The sequence below is a fragment of the Entelurus aequoreus genome, linkage group LG18, assembly GCF_033978785.1.
Source record: "Entelurus aequoreus isolate RoL-2023_Sb linkage group LG18, RoL_Eaeq_v1.1, whole genome shotgun sequence".
Classification (NCBI taxonomy): Eukaryota; Metazoa; Chordata; class Actinopteri; order Syngnathiformes; family Syngnathidae; genus Entelurus; species Entelurus aequoreus.
In genome coordinates, this window is record NC_084748.1 from 43,368,395 (window position 1) to 43,393,423 (window position 25,029).

Here is a 25,029-nt window from a genome sequence, read left to right on the forward strand (position 1 = left end):
GTGTTTTTTTGGCATTTGACGTTCTGTTTTTTACTTGATGCATCATTTTCTGTGTCTGACGTTCACAAATCCGCCCAACAATAAATCCAACTACAGCGGGGTTTACAGTTGCATTTACATTCCAGGACATTGTAACACTGGTAAGCGTTCCTCCTGGGTCTCATATAGGACATATTCAGATGTACTTTGCGTCTGGTCACGTGATCACCATCACTGGAAGAAAGCTTTTGTCCTGCCCCAGGGCGCCACCTACAGTTGTAAAGTGTCAGTAGTAGAAGCCAATGAATATTGGTGCTAAACAAAAAACAGGACTTGTTGAAGTGACGACGCGTCTGAACACGCTTCGCAAGCTACTCGGTCACGCGAGATCCCAACCCAGCAATAACGCAACCAGTAGGGTTGCCATGGCAACGACGGGAGAAGCCATTCCGCTTAGTGCAAGCCAGCGTAAATCCATACAAAATGCTGTCCGAAAAGTACCCGATGTTGGTATCACAGCGCCTATGACTTGGTTATGACGGCCTTGATGAGGTCGACGGCCGCACTGCAGGGCTGCAGAGGATCATACTCTGCAAAGACGTGGCACACGTTCTCCGCGCCGGCTTCCACGCCTTTTGCCACGAAGCCAAACATCCTGCAAGGCAAAAGAAGTAATGATGAATATTTTTGGAGTGTACAGTAACGATATACAAACAGCATCAAAGAGGTTTAACAAGACCCAATTGGTGCAATTTGCACCGCTATAAAATGCATAAATGCACAATACAGTTAACTGTAAAATATATACTTTTGTTTAGCACATTGATCTGATTTCATATTTTATCAATACAATTTTAAAAAATTATTTATATATATATATATATATATATATATATATTTTTTATTTTTTTTTGTATTTTTTTCTTTTAACTATCTCAAACACTGGAAAAGTAGGAATTGTTTGCCTGTCTATCATTCCTAAAATTTTACTACTCTGTGCAATTTAATCATTTAAATCCTTCAGAAATGTTATATATTTTTAACGTTTTTTATTTAATTTTTTAAATTTTTTTAATTTTTTTTTTTTTTTTAAATTTTTTACTATCTCAAACAAAGTAGGAATTGTTTGCCTGTCTATCATTCCTAAAATGTGACTATATTGTGCAATTTAATCATTTAAATCCTTCAGAAATGTTATATATTTTTAACATTTTTTATTTATTTATTTATTTTATTTTTATTTTTATTTTTTTACTGTCTCAAACACTGGAAAAGTAGGAATTGTTTGCCTGTCTATTATTCCTAAAATTTGACTATATTGTGCAATGTAATCATTTAAATCCTTCAGAAATCTTATATATTTTTTAACATTTTATTTATTTATTTTTTTTTTTTTATTTTTTTACTATCTCAAACCCTGGAAAAATAGGAATTGTTTGCCTGGCTATCATTCCTAAGATTTGACTATATTGTGCAATTTAATCATTTAAATCCTTCAGAAATATTATATATTTGTTTTTTGTTTTTTTAATTATTTTATTTATTTTTATTTTATTTTATTTTTTTACTATCTCAAACACTGGAAAAGTAGAAATTGTTTGCCTGTCTATCATTCCTAAAATGTTACTATATTGTGCAATTTAATCATTTAAATCCTTCAGAAATGTTATATATTTTTAAAAAAAATGTATTTATTTATTTATTTTATTCATTTATTTATTTATTTTTTACTATCTCAAACACTGGAAAATTAGGAATTGTTTGGCTGTCTATCATTCCTAAAATGTGACTATACTGTGCAATTTAATCATTTAAATCCTTCAGAAATGTTATATATTTAAAAAAATATATATTTATGTATTTATTTTATTTATTTATTTTTTACTATCTCAAACATTGGAAGAGTAGGAATTGTTTGCCTGTCTATCATTCCTAAAATTTGACTATATTGTGCAATTTAATCATTTAAATCCTTCAGAAATGTTATATATTTTTAAAAATGTTTATTAATTAATTTATTTTTATTTTTATTTTATTTTTTTTACTATCTCAAACACTGGAAAGATAGGAATTGTTTGCCTGTCTATCATTCGTAAAATTTGACTATATTGTGCAATGTAATCATTTAAATCTTTCAGAAATGTTAGATATTTTTTAACATTTTATTTATTTATTTATTTATTTTTATTTTTTTACTATCTCAAACCCTGGAAAAATATGAATTGTTTGCCTGTCTATCATTACTAAAATTTGACTATATTGTGCAATTTAATCATTTAAATCCTTCAGAAATATTATATATTTGTTTTTTGTTTTTTTAATTATTTTATTTATTTTTATTTTATTTTATTTTTTTACTATCTCAAAACACCGGAAAAGTAGGAATTGTTTGCCTGTCTATCATTCCTAAAATGTTACTATATTGTGCAATTTAATAATTTAAATCCTTCAGAAATGTTATATATTTTTTAAAAAATGTATTTATTTATTTATTTTATTCATTTATTTATTTATTTTTTACTATCTCAAACACTGGAAAAGTAGGAATTTTTTGCCTGTCTATCATTCCTAAAATGTTACTATATTGTGCAATTTAATCATTTAAATCCTTCAGAAATGTTATGTATTTAAAAAAATTGTTATTTATGTATTTATTTTATTTATTTATTTATTTATTTTTTACTATCTCAAACATTGGAAGAGTAGGAATTGTTTGCCTGTCTATCATTCCTAAAATTTGACTATATTGTGCAATTTAATCATTTAAATCCTTCAGAAATGTTATATATTTTTAAAAATGTTTATTAATTTATTTATTTTTATTTTTATTTTTTTACTATCTCAAACACTGGAAAGATAGGAATTGTTTGCCTGTCTATCATTCGTAAAATTTGACTATATTGTGCAATTTAATCATTTAAATCCTTCAGAAATGTTGTGTCTTTTTTTTTAAAAAAATTAAATTTTTTATTTGTTTTTATTCCTTTCATGAAAATGCATACATACAAGCCACGTACAGTTGACACTTTCATTGTTTTTTTGTTTCTTATACATTTCCATAATCAGAAAAGAGCAGATGGAAGAATACTATTCTTATATTTATCGGCCCCCTTTTTAACACAAATTATTTTAGATGATTTTATAACTGTTCCCTCCACCAACACCCGAACTCCAACATACCTTTTTAATTTTCGTTTAAGCATTTTCACAATGACACGCCCAATCAAAATAAAAAATCAGTTTGATATAATTCCAATTGTCTCTTTTTGAAACTCTTTTTAAATTCAAACTATATTCACGTCACATCTTACCCTAAATATACTTGTTTTTCTTTTTAAAAAAATATCTAAAATGATTTTAAAAAATCACACTTAACCTCTAAAGGCCTTAGTGGCCACATGCGTGGACAGCACCTTTTAGCTCTTATTTCCAAAATTGTGTACACTACTGAATTGGGGTCTTATGGCCACTTATGTGGACACTTATACTGCCATCTGGTGGTGTCCGAAGAGTATAACATAAAATGGAATTTGGGGGGGAAAAAAGTGTAAAAATAAGAATTAGCATGTCACTAAACATGAAGTACACGTTTGTGTACTTATGGACTAAGTACATCATATCAAAAGATGATTCTTAGTTTTTATTCTAATTAGGGTCCAATAAGCCCAAATAGCAAAGAGAAATAAATAAAAAAGCATGTAAACAAACAGCTTGGGCCTTAGGAAGCTAAATATACTTTTTTTCTTTAAAAAAAAAATATCTAAAATTATTTTAAAAAATCTAATTTAAGGCTTGAGCCTTTGGTTTTCACTCAGTCTGTTACCCAAACACATTAGCTCCTCTAAATAATTTGGAATATTCCACAAGTCAAATGGTCTACAGCAGTGCTGGGCAAATATTTTGACTTAGGGGCCACATTGAAAGAAAAACATGTGTCTGGGGGGGCCAATATGTATGTGTGTATAAATTATATATATATAGACCACCTCAAAAAAAACGGAATGGAATTTTAGTTTTTTCACTGAATGGGACACCCAAAATGTACATGAAAATAAAGAAAGTGGGATTTACAATATTAACTATGAACGATAAAACACTGAATATAAACAACATATGAACATAGCTCCTCTTTTACTTCTCAGACCAGCTCCTCCATAGACATCCTTTTACAATAAAAATGTTTAAAAAAAAAACAGCAAAATGTGAATGCAAAGGGTAATAAACACCAACAATATGATATATTATCACTTTTATGCAGAAATTTGTTGTAAAAATCTGTGCAGATTTCAACCATTGAAATACTTTCTACAGTTCAAGACTTACGGCCATTTAAAAGGAGCACTGCACATCATAATGACGGCTACCGTTTTGATGTTAAAGGTCTAAAAAAAATTATGTAGCACGCATGTGGCCCGCGGGCCTTATTTTGCCCAGGTCTGGTATACAGGAAGTTCCATCTTCCCACTCCTCTGCAGGCCACAGGAAGGACAAAAGTAAGTCCACTTCTTTATTTTCTGGTATATTTGATGATATTTCAACTGAAGGCGTCCTGATACTTTTTCACTTCCAACTACACCGATATTGGAGCCTTGAGTACAGGTTGATACTGAGATTGATCCAATACGATATTAGTAAGAGTCATACATACTTTCATTATTTTGTAGTGTGGAATGTTGGAAAAGGTTCGATCGGGTGAAATTAGTCTAAGAACAATGGTAGGAACGAGAAACACTAAAGTCTTTCTTTAATGAAGTAGAAAATAAGTGTTTTTTTTTGTTTTTTGGTGACATCTAGTGGCCACAGTAATTTATACAGATAAGAGGGTGACACGGTAAGTACAATGATGCGGACACGTTTGTTACTGGCTACTTTCTAATATGTTTTTTTAAAATGTCAGCACAGTCCTGTTTACCGGGAAAAAATGTTTTTATGTAGTTTGATTATTTCTAAAATGTATTTGGCTGCACCAAATGATAATTATATATATATATATATATATATATATATATATATATATATATATATATATATATATATATATATATATATATATATATATATATATATATATATATATATATATATATTAATAAAGTCAAATACAAATAAGGCAACAAGAGAAGTATCCTACACGTCTCTTTTGTAAAGTAAATTTACATGGGCATCTACATCAACTATATGATTTGCCTGAGAAGCTGGACAGGACAAAAAAAATAAAAATAAAATAAAATAAAAATAAAAAATAAAAATAAAAAAATAAAATGTATATATATTTTTTTAATCGCTGTATTGTGCCTGGTGTCAACATGCTGTTAGAATAAATGCCATGTGGGTATTTTTCATACCTGTATAATTGCTAATTGTATGCTAAAAACTAAATTTGTTGCTTTCAGACCTGTTTCTGATTCATCTTTGACTTAGGAACCTAGTAAAAGAAGGAAATAAAGTTCCCTGACATGGGCCAATACACATTTTAAAAAAAGGCACTGATTTGGTGGAATGGCTCAAATACAGCAGGGGACATAAGTATTTGTAATAATCATACAATAAACATATTACAGTGTACAGTTTTTACATTTACTGTGAAACAGTAACTTTAAAAATAATAGACAGAAAACAGAGTTATTAGGTGTAACGAGGTACTCCCTTACCTTGCGCCAAAACTTGAACCTTTCCGCCACCTGCAGCAGTCAAAAAGACAAAATGACAAAAAGTCATGTTTCGTTTACCAGTGATCCATGCAGACAAATGTGCAATGCTCAGCTATACAATGAAATGTATTATTTTGGTGTACAGTACGAAGGAGATTCATATGGCACCATTTGTCGCGGTTTACCTGACACATGAAACGTGACGAATTTGGGTGCGGGTGGGGTGCACTATCCATTTAAGCCACCAGATGGCAGTAGATTGGTGAATATCTTAAAATGTAAAAAGTATTTTGGGCAATTCCAACTTTGACCACAGCGTCAGTTGCTATGTAGAGTGGAGCTTTCCATCGTTTTCAGCATACTGCATTGCAAAATGCAGTCAGCGAGATCCACCCAGGAATGAGGACACACAAACCCCTTCCCTACTTTAAAACTAGTGCTAAATGTTTTTTTAAACTGCTAAATTTAGTTTCAATTGTAGAAGTATTGAAGGAAAAACAGTAAAGTATAAATTAAATTAAAAAAAATATATAAAATATAAATGTATGTACGTATGTATATATCCATCCATCCATCCATTTTTTACAGCTTGTTATATTTGTATACATTCTGTGTGTATATATATATATATATATATATATATATATATATATATATATATATATATATATATATATATATATATATATATATATATATATATATATATATATATATATATATATATATATATATATATATATATATATGTATACTGTATATATATATTTGTATATATATATATATATCCATCCATCCATTTTCTACCGCTTGTTATATTTGTATATATACTGTGTATATATATATATATATATATATATATATATATATATATATATATATATATATATATATATATATATATATATATATATATCCATCCATTTTCTACCGCTTGTTATATTTGTATATATACTGTGTATATATATATATATATATATATATATATATATATATATCCATCCATTTTCTACCGCTATATATATATATATATATATATATATATATATATATATATATATATATATATATATATATATATATATATATATATATATATATATATATATATATATATATATATAATTTGTGTATATATATATAGTCGACAGTTGACTTTGGAATATTTAGGAGCGAGGAAATTTCACGACTGGATTTGTTGCACAGGTGGCATCCTATGACAGTTCCACGCTGGAAATCACTGAGAGCGGCCCATTCTTTCACAAATATTTCTAGAAACAGTCTCCATGCCTAAGTGCTTGATTTTATACACCTGTGGCCGGGCCGAGTGATTAGGACACCTGATTCTGATCATTTGGATGGGCGGCCAAATACTTTTGGCAATATAGTGTATCTCTGACTATTCACACGATGACTTCAACCATAACCGCGATGAAAACTTCCACATATTGATACCTCACCTTCGATCTTCCGGGTCATCTCCACCGTAGCTGAGCAGGTGAGCAGGGTAATGACGCCTGAAAAAATGCCTACAAGGAAATAAGTCCAGAACGCCACATTTAGGACCTTGCCTTTAAAGAGTTTACCACACAAAATCTCAGCGACATATGCGACAGGATGTGTGTTTTCTTACTTCCTGTTGATGTCCGTCAGCGTGATACCCTTCGAGGACACTTTCAGGTTGACGATGGTGGGTTCAAAGGACCCTGAGAGGAGTTGGAGGGTGGAGGAGACGGCCCTCTCAACTGCACACGGTCCCGTCAACGTCTCAGTGGGGACGGCGTTCAGGTAGATGAAGTTGGAGGCTGCAATCAACATTCACGTGTTGGTAAACGCCACAACATGATGGGGTCAGCTGGATGTGTGTGCATAGGCCCATCTACATTTCTGCCAGTTTGTGCTCGCTGTGTGTGTATTAGTGTTGTCCTGATACCAATATTTTGGTACTTTTCGGTAGTTTGTAATTATTTGTAATTTTTGAAATATGCACATTTAAAATAAGCACAAAAAGACTTGCAAAAACACCTAAAACAAGTAAAATGTCAAATTGTGTTGTTCTTTTGGTAGATTATTTAACTTATTGTAAAAAATGTATCTGAGTTTGTAATTTTTTGTAATTATTTGAAATATGCACATTTAAAATAAGCATAACAAGACTTTCAAAAACACTTAAAACAAGTAAAATGTAAAATTGTGTTGTTCTTTTGGTAGATTATCTTACTAATTGCAAGTAATATATCTGAGTTTGTAATTATTTGTAATTGTTTGTAATTATTTAAAATATGCAGATTTAAAATAAGCACTAAAAGACTTGCAAAAACACCTAAAACAAGTAAAATGTCAAATCGTGTTGTTCTTTTGGTAGATTATCTAACTTATTGTAAAAAATGTGTCTTAGTTTGTAATTTTTTGTAATTATTTGAAATATGCACATTTAAAATAAGCATAACAAGACTTTCAAAAACACTTAAAACAAGTAAAATGTCAAATTGTGTTGTTCTTTTGGTAGATTATCTTACTAATTGTAAGTAATATATCTGAGTTTGTAATTATTTGTAATTGTTTGTAATTACTTAAAATATGCAGATTTAAAATAAGCACTAAAAGACTTGCAAAAACACCTAAAACAAGTAAAATGTCAAATTGTGTTGTTCTTTTGGTAGATTATTTAACTTATTGTAAAAAATTTATCTGAGTTTGTAATTTTTTGTAATTATTTGAAATATGCACATTTAAAATAAGCATAACAAGATTTTCAAAAACACTTAAAACAAGTAAAATGTCAAATTGTGTTGTTCTTTTGGTAGATTATCTTACTAATTGCAAGTAATATATCTGAGTTTGTAATTATTTGTAATTGTTTGTAATTACTTAAAATATGCAGATTTAAAATAAGCACTAAAAGACTTGCAAAAACACCTAAAACAAGTAAAATGTCAAATCGTGTTGTTCTTTTGGTAGATTATCTAATTTATTGTAAAAAATGTATCTTAGTTTGTAATTTTTTGTAATTATTTGAAATATGCACATTTAAAATAAGCATAACAAGACTTTCAAAAACACTTCAAACAAGTAAAATGTCAAATTGTGTTGTTCTTTTGGTAGATTATTTTACTAATTTCAAGTAATATATCTGAGTTTGTAATTATTTGTAATTGTTTGTAATTATTTAAAATATGCAGATTTAAAATAAGCACTAAAAGACTTGCAAAAACACCTAAAACAAGTAAAATGTCAAATCGTGTTGTTCTTTTGGTAGATTATCTAACTTATTGTAAAAAATGTATCTTAGTTTGTAATTTTTTGTAATTATTTGAAATATGCACATTTAAAATAAGCATAACAAGACTTTCAAAAACACTTAAAACAAGTAAAATGTCAAATTGTGTTGTTCTTTTGGTAGATTATCTTACTAATTGTAAGTAATATATCTGAGTTTGTAATTATTTGTAATTGTTTGTAATTACTTAAAATATGCAGATTTAAAATAAGCAGTAAAAGACTTGCAAAAACACCTAAAACAAGTAAAATGTCAAACCGTGTTGTTCTTTTGGTAGATTATCTAACTTATTGTAAAAAATGTATCTTAGTTTGTAATTTTTTGTAATTATTTGAAATATGCACATTTGAAATAAGCATAACAAGACTTTCAAAAACACTTAAAACAAGTAAAATGTCAAATTGTGTTGTTCTTTTGGTAGATTATCTTACTAATTGCAAGTAATATATCTGAGTTTGTAATTATTTGTAATTGTTTGTAATTACTTAAAATATGCAGATTTAAAATAAGCACAAAAAGACTTACAAAAACACCTAAAACAAGTAAAATGTCAAATCGTGTTGTTCTTTTGGTAGATTATCTAACTTATTGTAAAAAATGTATCTTAGTTTGTAATTTTTTGTAATTATTTGAAATATGCAGATTTAAAATAAGCATAACAAGACTTTCAAAAACACTTAAAACAAGTAAAATGTCAAATTGTGCTGTTCTTTTGGTAGATTATCTTACTAATTGTAAGTAATATATCTGAGTTTGTAATTATTTGTCATTGTTTGTAATTATTTAAATTATGCAGATTTAAAATAAGCACTAAAAGACTTGCAAAAACACTTAAAACAAGTAAAATGTCAAATTGTGTTGTTCTTTTGGTAGGTTATCGTACTTATTGTAAGTAATGTATCTGAGTTTGTAATTATTTGTAATTATTTGAAATATGCACATTTAAAATAAGCACAAAAAGACTTGCAAAAAACACTCAAAACAAATTAAATTCAATTAATACAGCTTTTCTAAATAAAGGGGACAACAAAAAATGTCATTTATTGGCTTTATTTTAGCAAAAAAAAATCCAGAATAGTGGGCGTTTTGATGATCAGCATATATTCCCCTTATTAATGACAACAGATGCAAAATAAATTGCACACCTTACTCTAGTCACTCAACAGACTAGTGTTGTCCCCATACCAATATTTTGGCACCGGTACCAAAATTATTTTGCTACTTTTCGGTACTTTTTGCTACTTTTCTAAATAAAGGGGACCACAAAAAATGTCATTATTGGCTTTATTTTAACAAAAAATCTTAGGGTACATTAAACATATGTTTATTATTGCAAATTTGTCCTTAAATAAATTAGTGAACATACAAGACAACTTGTCTTTTAGTAGTAAATAAACAAACAAAAGGCTCCTAATTTAGTCTGCTGACATATTGTCATGATCCGTGGTCCGGATCATGCTTTGTGTTTTCTGTTTGTTTTGGACTCCTTTACTTCCTGTTTGTGCACCTCCTGAGTTTAGTCACCATGGTTACTTATGATTTTCACCTGCCTCTGTTGTTCGGGACACTCACCTGGCTCTAATCAAGAGACACTATTTAAGCCTGTCTTTGCCAGTCAGTCGGCCTGGCGTCATTGTTCGGTTCATGTCTGATTCCAAGTGTATGCTAAGTGTTCGCTTCATGCCTTGTATACGTAAGTTGTTGTTTGTTCATGCCACAGCTAGTAAGTTTTCCTTGTCATAGTTTATGCTAAGTGTTAGTTTAGCTCCGAGTGCGATCAGTGCGTTGTGCCTTGGCCTTGTTTTCCGTTTTTTTGTAGTACTTTGAGTTTTGAGAAGATTAATAAATATGTTCCTACCTGCACGCCTTGTCCGGAATAGTCCGTTTGCATCCCGGGAGAACAAACCTCGCAGTAAGCTGGAAAGACCCCGCCGTAACAGAATGACGCCAGGCCGACTGACTGGCAAAGGCAGGCTTAAATAGTGTCTCTTGATTAGAGCCAGGTGAGTGTCCCGAACAACAGAGGCAGGTGAAAATCAAAAGTAACCATGGTGACTAAACTCAGGAGGTGCACAAACAGGAACTACAGGAGTCCAAAACAAACAGAAAACCCAAAACATGATCCGGACCACGGATCATGACACATATGCAGTAACATATTGTGTCATTTATCTACCTATTATTTTGTCAACATTATTAAGGACAAGTGGTAGAAAATTAATTATTAATCCCCTTGTTCATTTACTGTTAATATCTGCTTACTTTCTCTTTTAACATGTTCTATCTACACTTCTGTTCAAATGTAATAATCACTTATTCTTCTGTTGTTTGATACTTTACATTAGTTTTGGATGATACCACAAGTTTGGGTATCAATTTGATACCAAGTAGTTACAGGATCATACATTGGTCATATTCAAAGTCCTCATGTGTCCAGCGACATATTTCCTGAGTGTATAAATGTAATATACATTTTTTTTAAACGAAAGAAGATGTTGTGATGCCAAAAAATATAGTAGTATCGACACGCTATTGTACGTGGTATCATTACAGTGGATGTTAGGTTTAGATCCACCAATGGCGTTTGTTTATATTGTAGCGTTCCGGAAGAGTTGGTGCTGCAGGGAATTCTGGGAATTTGTTCTGTAGTGGTTATGTTGTGTTGGGAGAGTGGCCGTGCCAGCAACCTGAGGGTTCCTGGTTCGATCCCCACTTTTCTACCAGCCTTGTCACGTCCGTTGTCCGTCACTTTGAATACCTTGAAGGTAGAAAAAAGCGCTATACAAGTATAACCCATTTACTATTTGTCGTTGTTGTTTAGTGTGGCTTCACTACATGGCACATGTTTATGACAGTGTTGGCATTGTTCATACTGCCACCCTTAGTGTGACATGTATGGCTTCATTCGCTCGTGCGCAGTGTGTTCAAAGTCAAGTTTATCGTATCATTAGTTCAATATCGGGTACAATGAAATCTTGACTAGTCTTTGTTATTTTTAGACTATACCATTTGTGCCTTTTTTATTATGTAAAACGGACCAAACTCGCCACAAAAAGGACAACGACAAGATTGATTTTTTTCAAAAAAGTATTGTAAAGATTGAAGATTATGTTACTCGGCACATCGCACTTTAAATATCAAGTCATCACTTTTTTAAAGTACGTTCTACATATTTTTGTCTTAAATTCAGTGTTCCCCCTCACTCACTACCACTAGTCCTCACCCACTACCACTACACCCTCGACATGAAGCAACAAGGAGTAGAATGAATGAATTAATTAATTATCTATGGCCCCCGGCATGATATTTGATTAGTATTAGAACCGGCCCGCAGGCCACAGCCACCTGCTGCTGTTTTGCACGCACCAATACTCCATCAGTGTTGGCGTTTTTTTTAATTTTTTATATGAGTAAAATTCAACCAGCATTGTTCACATCCAAAAAAAAATACAAACTTATTTGTTTACCTGTTACTTTCTTGTTGCCTGTGTTTTTTTCTGCTTCTCCATCTAATCCTGTGTGTGCACAGATTAATCAGCTTCATTAACTCATGGTGTTCATCTCTCTCGCTCTTTATCTCTCTCTCGCTCACACACACACACACACACACGCGCACACACACGTGCGCACGTTCACATGGTATGTACAGTACTCACCGTGGGTGTGGAGCAGTAGTTTGCAGGGTAAAGCGACAGGTGAAATAGTGTGCTGGTACACAAGGGCAGACAGGCTTCCTGCAAATAGGCCAAGAATTGATTTCACTTAACAAAAAAATATAATAGAATAATAGTTGAATGACCACAATAAAAATCAACTACACAAAGAAGGAATATATTCTACTAATTTAAGCAAAATAGGGTTAAAAAAAAATAATAATAATAATAAAGTAAAATAAAAAAAATAAAAAATAAAAAACAAAAAAAATAATATATATATATATATATATATATATATATATATATATATATATATATATATATATATATATATATATATATATATATATATATATATATATATATATATACGTTAGGTCAGGATATATATATATATGTATATATTTTTATTTTTATTTATTTTTATTTTTTATACAGTATATATATATTTTTTTTAACCCTATTTTGCTTAAATTAGTAGAATGTATTCCTTCTTTGTCTAGGGATGAAATATCCTCTGCGTTTTTTCCTGACCTAACGTATATATGTACAGAGGTTATTTCATCCCTACAAGCCTGTTTCGCAGGTTTCCCTGCTCTACAAGGGATTTTTATAAATACATGTATTTATTTATAAAAATCCCCTATTTCATCCCTACAAGCTGTTTCGCAGGTTTCTCTGCCCTTCAAGGGATTTTTTTATAAAATAATATTTTGAATGTATCTTTTATTTTATTTTTTTTTTATTATTTTTTTTTATTTATGTAAATAATGTATTCATGTAAATATTTTTATTTATTTATACAAATCCCCTGAAGAGCAGAGTAACCTGCAAAACAGGCTTGTAGGGATGATATAGCCTCTGTGTTTTTTCCTGACCTAACGTATATTCCACTCTACCCCGGTATTGAGCACTGTATAACGGATAAACCACAGAAACCTTGAATATATATATATATATAAATAAAAATGCATATATAAATAAATATTTATACACTGCACTGTAAAAAAAATACAAGTAAATTGGATGAGAATAAATACAATTAATATTTTTTAATAAAAACAAATTTTAAAATGTACAACGATGACAATAGATACATGAAAATACTGGAGTAAAAAAAATAGTACAGTATTTATATTGAAAACATTTTTTGACCTTACAAAAATCATAGAATGCATTTGATATACTATCATTTTGAAAAAAAATTAAAATAAAATTTAGATGCTAATTTTGTAAAAAAAAATAAAAAATAAAAAATAAAATAAAATAAATTTATAAAAATGCTAAAAAGTCATGTATTCATGTCATGATGGGTTTTTAACATGTAAAGCGACTTTGGGTACTTAGAAAAGCGCTATATAAATCCCAGGTATTAATTATTCAAGGAAACAGCCTGCATGCTAGCTCTGTTTTATCAACAATTTCAACTTTACATGACATGTTTATTCTCCTTATTCTGTTGTCTATGAACATTGAAATTATGGTTGGTAAACTCTGCCTAGCAACAAGTCAAGGCAAACACAAATGTCTACTTCAACCAGAAAAATTACAGAAACAGTTAAAGTTTTTCATTTAGAAAACCTTATATGGAATCCCAATTAAGAAGTTCCTCTTGTATTTCTCCTCCATTTAGGTTCTAATATTTGGACCCAGATAGTTGTTGACCATGGCTATGGGTTGTGGTCACAGTGGATGAACTCCTACCTTTAAATCATGGCCCATAAAGTTGGGTGTGTCAACAAGAATTGTTCATAGCAAAAAACATTTGAAATGATTGCGAGGAAAGGTTTATGCAAAAAGCGTCAGTGACCTTACCAAAGAATGGCTCCTGAGTGGATCCTTTCAGACGAACACCTTTTGGTGACGATTCGATCAGGAAGTGCTTGATAAACTTAGAGCTGATTTGTCCGCCTGATAAAAAAAAAAAATAGCAATAAAGAAGACTGCAAGGTCCTTTCTAATCAATAAGAGATCTTAAAGCTGTGTTTTTTTCTTTAACCCATACATCTGAAAAATGTAAGAAATATGGTAACAAAAATATGGATGACATATAATTTCATCATATACATATACATATACATACATTCACACATTTATAAATATATGTGTGTGTGTATATACAGTCGTGGTCAAAAGTGTACATACACTTGTAAAGAACATAATGTCATGGCTGTCTTGAGTTTCCAATAATTTTTACAACTCTTATTTTTTTGTGATAGAGTGATTGGAGCACATACTTGTAACATTCATGAAATTTGGTTCTTTTATGAATTTATTATGGGTCTACTGAAAAAGTGAGCAAATGTGCTGGGTCAAAAGTATACATACAGCAATGTTAATATTTGCTTACATGTCCCTTGGCAAGTTTCACTGCAATAAGGCGCTTTTGGTAGCCATCCACAAGCTTCTGCTTGAATTTTTGACCACACCTCTTGACAAAATTGGTGCAGTTCAGCTAAATGTTGTTGGTTTTTTGACATGGACTTGTTTCTTCAGCATTGTCCAAACGTTTAAGTCAGGACTTTGGGAAGGCCATTCTAAATTCTTAATTCTAGCCAGATTTAGCCATTCCTTTACCACTTGTGACGTGTGTTTGGCGTCATTGTCCTGTTGGAACGCCCAACTGCACCCAAGACCCAACCTCCGGGCTGATGATTTTAGATTGGAGGTAATCCGCCTTTTTCATTGTCAAATTTACTCTCTGTAAAGCACCAGTTCCATTGGCAGCAAAACAGGCCCAGAGCATAATACTACCACCACCATGCTTGACGGTATGTCTGGTGTTCCTGGGATTAAAGGTCTCGCCTTTTCTCCTCCAAACATATTGCTGGGTATTGTGGCCAAACAGCTCCATTTTTGTTTCATCTGACATCACATGGACAAAGATAAGACCTTCTGGAGGAAAGTTCTGTGGTCAGATGAAACAAAAATGGAGCTGTTTGGCCACAATACCCAGCAATATGTTTGGAGGAGAAAAACTGAGGCCTTTAATCCCAGGAACACCATGAACCAAACTTCATGAATGTTTTTTGTGACCAACAAGTATGTGCTCCAATCACTCTATCACAAAAAACAAGATTTGTAGGAATTATTGGAAACTCAAGACAGCCATGACATTATGTTCTTTACAAGTGTATGCAAACTTTTGACCACGACTGTATATGCATATATATAAACACACACACAAACACACACACACACACACACACATATATATACAAAGAGTGTCCGCCCTGAGATCGGTAGGTCAGGGGTTCAAACCACATTTCAAATTGTTTTTGGAAACTGTGGACGTCGTGTCCTCCGGAACAAAGAGGAAAAGAACCATCCGGATTGTTATAGGGGCAAAGTTGAAAAGCCAGCATGTGTGATGGTATGGGGGTGTATTAGTGCCCAAGACATGGGTAACTTACATATCTGTGAAGGCACCATTAATGCTGAAAGGTACATACAGGTTTTGGAGCGACATATGTTGCCATCCAAGCAACGTTATCATGGACGCCCCTGATTATTTCAGCAAGACAATGACAAGCCACGTGTTAAAACAGTTCCTCAGTTTCCATACGTTTACTGAGTGTTGTTAAAAGGAAAGGCCATGTAACACAGTGGTGAAAATGCCCTTGCAATGTGTTGCTGCCATTAAATTCTAAGTTAATGATTATTTGCAACAACAAAAAATTATTTTCTCAGTTTGAACATTAAATATCTTGTCTTTGCAGTCTATTCAATTGAATATAAGTTGAAAAGGATTTGCAAATCATTGTATTCTGTTTTTATTTACCATTTACACAACGTGCCAACTTCACTGGTTTTGGGTTTTGTACATCAACAATATGATTTGCCGGAGTAGCTAGGCAGGTAAAAAAAAACAAAGTAGAAGAAGAACACACCCCAAAAAATATTTTCACCCAAGATGATTATTAGGCTCCGGGAACTTGTATTTTTTAGTGTCTCAGGAGGAATGTCTGTGGAGGTTTGATAGTTTTTTTTTTTGTTTTGACACTCCCGCTACTGAATGGCTTGTAGAAAAACAAAAAAACTTTTCTGCCCTACCAGAGACAGGGTGTGCACAGACTTGCCTATTCCCATCTGTTGGGTTTGGTAAGTGAGTCCTGAGGCCATTTTAAATGCCTGGTGAAATCACTTGACAACACAATGTTGTTTTTTTTGTGGAGGAATCCTTTTTGCATCTGTTCAAAACACTGTTGACATTGTGGAAAAAACTTACCCGCATCAGCAGTGGCAGACGTTATGGTTGTCTTTGGATCCGCCTTCATGGCCAGACCAAAACTTCCTCTGTAGGTAGTGCTGTCTCTCACCACAAATGTTCCCGGTTCTTTGTCCCGGACCAGGGCCTCAGCTAGGATGGATAGAACACCACAATGCTATCATTGACATAAATCTGCATCTGTTATTGCATGATGTGAACTGACTTCCCAGGTTGGGCCCAATGAAATGCCTCTAGAACGTCAACAAAATAACGGATTAAATAATATAATCCACATGACATAAGTCATTATAGGACACCAGACTCTTAACAGCCAATAACAAATAAATGTAATGCCTAGTAGTGATTAAAATGTTGTAATTGAATGTTAAGAATTAACATTGATGCCTCAAGAATCCTGTTTATCTGGGCTTGAGCCCGTTATTTGATTTTATTTTTATTTTTATTAAGGATAGCTGGTTGCCCCAACAACCCACTAGTCTTCCTGGGGTCCACAAACTCAACACAATTACAAGTAAAAACATATAATAATAACTACACAAATACAGAAACAAATAAAAGCATCAATAAGAAAACAAGCAAACAATTTACAGTCACAGAATAACAATTACCATATAAATATAACTACACAATACAAAACCAAACAAACAAACAAAAACAAAAAAAACTCGTTATAAGAGTAATCGTAATGAATAAAATATTTTGAAAGAAGTCTTTGATAATTCCTGGTGTTTAGAATTTAGAATTGATTAATAATCAGTGACACCTCGGTTTTTGTTCAAAAAGGTCACCTAAATCGTAAGGGAACAAGTTTTCTTAAAGGAAACCATGTATATGTAATTATCCCATTCCAGACACAAAACACACTTTATAAAGAATAATTATAATGAATTAAACATTTTGAAAGAAGTCTTTAGGAATTATCAATCAGTGACACTTCGGTTTTTGTTCAAAAAGGTCACTTAAATCGTAAGGGAACAATTTTTCTTAAAAGAAACCATATATAAGCAATTATCCCATCCAGACACAAAACACACTTTATAAAGAATAATTATAATGAATGAAACATTTTTGAAAGAAGTCTTTGATCATTCCTGGTGTTTAGAATTTAGAATTGATTAATAATCAGTGACAACTCGGTTTTTGTTCAAAAAGGTCACCTAAATCGTAAGGGAACAAGTTTTCTTAAAGGAAACCATGTATATGCAATTATCCCATCCCAGACACAAAACACACTTTATAAAGAATAATTATAATGAATTAAACATTTTGAAATAAGTCTTTAGGAATTATCAATCAGTGACACTTCGGTTTTTGTTCAAAAAGGTCACTTAAATCGTAAGGGAACAATTTTTCTTAAAAGAAACCATATATAAGCAATTATCCCATCCAGACACAAAACACACTTTATAAAGAATAATTATAATGAATGAAACATTTTTGAAAGAAGTCTTTGATCATTCCTGGTGTTTAGAATTTAGAATTGATTAATAATCAGTGACAACTCGGTTTTTGTTCAAAAAGGTCACCTAAATCGTAAGGGAACAAGTTTTCTTAAAGGAAACCATGTATATGCAATTATCCCATCCCAGACACAAAACACACTTTATAAAGAATAATTATAATGAATGAAACATTTTGAAAGAAGTCTTTGATAATTCCTGGTGTTGGAATTTAGAAATGATTAATAATCAGTGACACCTCGGTTTTTGTTCAAAAAGGTCACTTAAATAGTACGAGAATCATTTTTCTTAAAGGAAACCAGGAAATCATACCGACTGGCACACACTAGCTATGGAAATGATATCGGTAGAACAAAAATGCATTTAGTTTAGATAATAATGAGTCATGTATTGGAATATGGGATCCATTATTCAAATTTGTTTTAACTATTAAATTAACCGTAAATATGACGTCTTTTATCTTTGTGGAAAATATTGGACACAATGTTTTGTCAAGCAAGTGTAAGCCACTATGACTATTGTTCATTTTTTTAATGTTTTTTTTGTTGTTTTTTTTAAATAAATGGCTGTGATGATAATGTCAATGAGGGATTTCTATGTTGGAATTATTATTAATATTGATACTGTTGTTGATAGTATTCATTTTTGTTTGACTACTTTTGGATTGTTTTGTGTCATGTTTGCGTGTCTTCTCAAATGCTCTGTTGATTGCTATTCTGAATGTTGCTTTGGTTTTGGAATTGGAATTGTATAATTATGGTATTATTGTGTATTATTTTGTTGGATTGATTAATAAAAGAAATTTTTTTTTAAAAAGGAAACCATGTAAATCTAATTATCCCATCCCAGACACAAAACACACTTTATAAAGAATAATTATACTTTTAAATGCAGAGAACAATGTGGAATACCTATAAATAATAAGTGAAATGGATAAATGAACACTTAATATTATTTTAACCTTTCTGCGCCGGTGAACAGATGGAGAAGGGGAGGGGAGGGCCACAATAATATGACCCCTTTAATGCGCCTTATAATCCGGTGCGCCTTTAGTATGAAAAAAGACCTGACTAGACCCGCTCATCGGCAGTGCGCCTTATAATCCGGTGCGCCCTATGGTCCGGAAAACACGGTCGATGATTATTGCGATAATTTTTGTGATTAATCACGAGTTAACGTGTTAATGAGTTAACTTAACCAGACTGCATCTCTGTCTAGACTGGAGCCTGCAGTGCCTCAGACTGGAAGTCTCTGCAGAGAGTGGTGAGGACGGCAGAAAAGATCATCAGGACTCTTCTTCCTTCTATCCGGGAAATCGCAAAAAAGCCGCTGCCTGACCAGGGCTCAGAAATTCTACAGAGACTCCTCCCACTCCCACCAAGGACTGTTTTCACTGCTGGACTCTAGAAAGAGGTTCCACAGCCTCCGTAGCAAAACCTCCAGGTTCTGTAACAGCTTCTTCCCTCTAAAAGACTCTTGAACGCATCATAATAATCCCCTCAAATCCCCCCAAAAACGGATTAACTGGCTGGACTATAAAGACAATATAACATACATCCATAAACGTGGATGCATATGCAAAAGTGCAATATATATCTGTACAGTAATCTATTTATTTATACCTGCACCTTATTGCTCTTTTATCCTGCACTACAACGAGCTAATGCAACAAAATTCCGTTCTCATCTGTACTGTAAAGTTCAAATTTGAATGACAATAAAAGGAAGTCTAAGTCTCTAAGTCTGAAGGGATTTTGTGTTAAAAAATCACTGCCATGAAGTGTCAAATGTTAGAGATTCTTACCCTCTGCTCTGCTGATATTTGGTCGGAACCAAAATTTTGAAGAGTCCATGACAAACGTCATTGTTGGCTGACTGCCATAGACTGGGGAACCTAAAAGAGGAATGGAATGTATTGCATGAAGTCAAGTATTTATAAGTAAAATACTCTGTAGACACAAGGCAACAGCTCACCGTGAGGAGTGAATGGCTTCTGTGGTGAGCCGTTTTCTGATACGGGAGATGTGTTGACCTGCATGTCATGGTGTGGTACGCCATTGATCAGCAACATAGGGACATCAGTAAAAGAGCCAGACAGCGACAGTTCAGGACTGCTAAGCGAATAGTTGCTGGGCGTCTCCTGCCTAGGAGAATTGCTATGGGTGTCATAGGTCCTTGTCCTGCATCCGTCACTGTAGACGATAGACTCTTGACAGTCGGCTTCTTCACCGGTCAAAGACAAGGTGCTGTGTAGAAAAAATAGGCATATGAACACATTACATTTTGGTCTTCCTAACAAAATCATATACAGTCGTGGTCAAACGTTTACATACACTTGTAAAGAACATCATGTCATGGCTGTCTTGAGTTTCCAATCATTTCTACAACTCTTATAGTTAAAGTACCAATGATTGTCACACACACACTAGGTGTGGCGAAATTATTCTCTGCATTTGACCCATCACCCTTGATCACCCCCTGGGAGGTGAGGGGAGCAGTGGTGATTTAACCCCCAATTCCAACCCTTGATGCTGAGTGCCAAGCAGGGAGGTAATGGGTCCCATTGTTATAGTCTTTGGTATGACTCGGCCGGGGTTTGAACTCACAACCTACCGACACTCTAACCACTAGGCCACTGAGTATTGCTGGGTATTGTGGCCAAACAGCTCAATTGTTGTTTCATCTGACATCACATGGACAAAGATAAGACCTTCTGGAGGAAAGTTCTGTGGTCAAGTATGTGCTCCAATCACAAAAAAATAAGAGTTGTAGAAATGATTGGAAACTCAAGACAGCCATGACATTATGTTCTTAACAAGTGTAACTTTTGACCATGACTGTACTTACTGTACCAGAAACTGTCTGTGACTAAGAATTTTCATAGTCAAATCTGATTTGTTAGCAATTTTTAGGACAAGGAATGTCACTTTTACGGTGTGGAATGTGCTTGTACTTGTGCAGGAAGTTAAGTTCCAACTTATAATATTCCTGAAGCAGGAAGTTTGTTAAGACCATGAAGCACAAATTCCAGTGGACTTCAAAGAGTTTCTGTCAAACCATTTGATGCCTCATAAGGGAGAAGCTGTGCTCTGTCTACACTGTCTAAAGTGCCGACAGAAGTCTGCCACTACCATGGGTTTAAGGAATACTTCGAGGATCTTCTCAATCCCAGTGACCTCCCATACCGCAAGCACAGTCACAGACCGAGGCACGGCCATCACGGCCAATTTATTTGGTTGAGGTTGTCAAAAAACTAGGTCTGGATTATTTAAGGCTCTGGATGTTGCAGAAATATTATATTTGATATGTCTCTGCACCATTGCCTGGAGGTGAGGAACAGTTCCTCTGGTTTAGTAGGCTGGATAGTGGTTCCCCTTTTCAAGAGAAGTAACAGCAGGGTATTACAACTATAAGGGGGTAGTCACTCTCTTAAGCCTCTGTGGGAAAATCTATTCCAGACCACCGAAGATAACAGTCCAGTTGTTAGTCCAACCTCAGATACAGGAGTTGCAATGTGGTATTCATACTGGTCAAAGAAAATTGGACCAGCTCTACACTCTACATTGATAGACACTGTCACAGAAGAATCTAAGTATTTTACATTCGTAAAGACCGGTAAAGACATAAATATAGTCGCACTTCTATTGGCTGCAAGTAAATTAGTAAGTTGTACCTGCCAAGGATGTAGCTGGTATCTGAGCATGTTGATGTGGAGAGTAGGGAGGCGGCACTGTTTCTATTGGGGTAGGATAGGCGTAAGGATCCTTGGGAGCAGGACAAATCTTGCCGCATCGAGGAATTCTGTCGGAGTGAACTCCCACATGGCAGCAGAGACTGTGAAGAGGAAGGGGATCCAGAAAAGACCACTGCGCCTGGAGGACTAAAGCTGAGACTCGGTGGTCTGGGGATGGCGATAGGGGGGGACTTCGAGGAACGACATCCATCTGCGAAGGAGAGAAAAGGATTCATAGTCGGAAAGGCTAAAATTAGGGTAGTACGGTACATGTGTTAGGATTCAGATTTTTTTGGTACAGAGCTTTCACATTTCAAGTGTACATTCAGCATTGCAATGTAGGTGAGGCATTCGACATAGAGGCTGAGGGAGTCATGGTAAGGTATGACGGTAAGGAGACTCAAGAGCCAAGAGACTCTTCCGTTGTTAAAGTTTTCTGTTTTTGAACACTTTGCCTTGCAGTGTAACGGACTGAGACAAGTGGATAAGAAGGACCTGGAAAACGTTGTCTCTGAGCTGGAACTATCAATGCTGTACATTTATAATAGGTAAAAAGTCGGGATGCGCCAATGAATCGGCCATTGACCAGTATCGGACGATTTCTGTGAAAAAGTACCATATGTGATCGGCCAAAGCCAATAAATGCCTTACAAGTGGATCACAAAGGCCAATCCCCACTGGCTGATACTTTATTTCTTGTTGGTCCCTCAGAGGCAGCTAGCAGCTAACAGTGTGTGTTCATACACAGTGTGGAGCCACATCTATTCAGGTAGAAATATCACAGAGTACATAACCAAACATCATCGACAATCAAACCATGATTGTAACAATCCACATTTTGTGTTATTAATGCGTGAAACTGGGATCTAAGCACTGTGTATCTGAATACAAGTGCTTCCACAGCATCGATACAAATTATGTATTCTTACAAAATAGAAAATCTGGTGTCCTTAAGTAATTTTTTGTACTGTCATTAAAAGCGTGTTTGTGCCCTTTCATGTTTAATTAAAGCAAACTAATCAATCAATCAATCAATGTTTATTTATATAGCCCTAAATCACAAGTGTCTAAAACCTTGACAATTATCTGTCTAGGGTAAACTTATTATTGACGAAAAATTATATTGATCTGCGATTATTGCGATTAATTCTGAGTTAACTAAGAACAAACTGCGATTAAGCGTGATTAAATATTTCAATCGTTTGACAGCCCCAGTTATTAATGATGTACAGTACAGGCCAAAAGTTTGGACACACCTTTTCATTCAATGCGTTTTCTTTATTGTCATGACTATTCACATTGTAGATTGTCACTGAAGGCATCAACACTATGAATGAACACATGTGGAGTTATGTACTTAACAAAAAATGGTGAAATATTATATATATATATATATATATATATATATATATATATATATATATATATATATATATATATATATATATATATATATATATATATATATATATATATATATATAAGAATATAAATAACTGAAAACATGTTTTATATTCTCGTTTCTTCAAAATTGCCACCCTTTGCGCTGATTTAGGTTTTGCACACTCTTGGCATTCTCTCGATGAGCTTCAAGAGGCAGTCACCTGAAAGGGTTTTCACTGCACGGGTGCCATAGTTTTGATGCCTTCAGTGACAATCTACAATGTAAATAGTCATGAAAATAAAGAAAACAAATTGGAATGAGAAGGTGTGTCCAAACTTTTGGCCCGTACTATATATTATTGGATATTACCCTTATTACACGGTGAACTATAACACAATTTATATAGTTTATAACACAATATGTTGACAAATATTGGATTACTTTTAGCATCTTAAATGCACAAAATGTATAAAGGTATAGATGTGTGTGTTCAGCTTAAAGGAAACGGCAGGCTGTCTTCTTCTAATAGATTTATTACAATCTATGGCAAGCTAGGTAATGTTTGCTGTGGTCTGGAACAACATGGCACACAAACAACTATCTGAAATGCAGCCAATATTACATACAGATAACGCTTCATTAGACATGCAAATATAAATTATATACAAAGAGGATAAAAGTAAAGGATATTAAATTAACTCAAATATACCTACAAATGAGGCATAATGATGCAATATGTACATACAGCTAGCCTAAATAGCATGTTAGCATTGATTAGCTTGCAGTCATGCACTGACCAAATATGCCTGATTCTCCACTCCAACAAGTCAATAACATCATCAAAGCGCACCTTATATCTGTTTATATTCTTTTATTTTATTTCTGATTATTATTATTAATGTATTATTTATTTTTTGTTTATTTAATTGATGTATTTGTAGATACTACTTTGTTTTTTTTGCTGTTTCTTTCTCTTTGTTTGGGGGGGTGGTATGGTTGGGATATAAACAAAAAATATTTTGACATTTAGGGCAGACAACGGATGTATGATGTATGTGAATATGATGTAGTGATAGGAATGTCGGATGCTGGATGTCAATAAAAAAAAATGAAAAGAAAAATAGAAGAAAAGAAAAGAAAATTCATTGAAATGAGAAATAAATAAATAAATAAAAAATAAATAAATAAATAAAACATAAGTGCTCATTTGTGCATTTATGCACAGCACAAAAATTGTGGTGAGTTCAAGAACCGCCAAAATTAATAATAATAATAATAATAGATTTTATTTGTAAAAAGCACTTTACTTTGAGTAAACAACCTCGAAGTGCTATAGTGTATTAAAAAAAATACAAAATTTAAAAAATTAAAATTAAAATAAAAATAAAAAGATAATAAAAAAATAAATAAAAATAAAAACTAGAACAGCCAAATAGCTAAAACTAGTATGTATATATCTAAAAAAAAAAAAAAAAGGCTTTTAGTAATTAGTAGGACAAAACCACATTCGCCAAATACTCTCATTAGTGAAGCAAAATGTATCAGTTTGCAGATTGCAGAATTTTATCTTTCATTTAAAAATCATTAAACACAATTTATTTTGTTTTATGTTCTGTATTTTATTCCTTTACTGTACCAAAAACAAACTCAACCCCG

The 25,029-nt window shown here is 32.8% G+C and overlaps 1 protein-coding gene across 1 annotated transcript; it reads right to left on the reverse strand.

Annotated features, from left to right (window-relative positions):
- Window positions 1-501: 501 nt before the first annotated feature.
- Window positions 502-22,048, reverse strand: LOC133634242 (tensin-4-like). Its single transcript, XM_062027364.1, has 12 exons — window positions 21,930-22,048; window positions 20,231-20,502; window positions 20,061-20,150; window positions 16,831-16,926; window positions 14,767-14,796; window positions 14,382-14,477; window positions 12,567-12,644; window positions 12,378-12,425; window positions 7,264-7,435; window positions 7,091-7,159; window positions 5,631-5,660; window positions 502-634 (listed from the first exon to the last, which is right to left on the reverse strand). Exons 1-12 carry the CDS (start codon window positions 22,046-22,048, stop codon window positions 502-504), a joined length of 1,233 nt encoding a protein of 410 aa, XP_061883348.1.
- Between the last annotated feature and the right edge of the window lie 2,981 nt (window positions 22,049-25,029).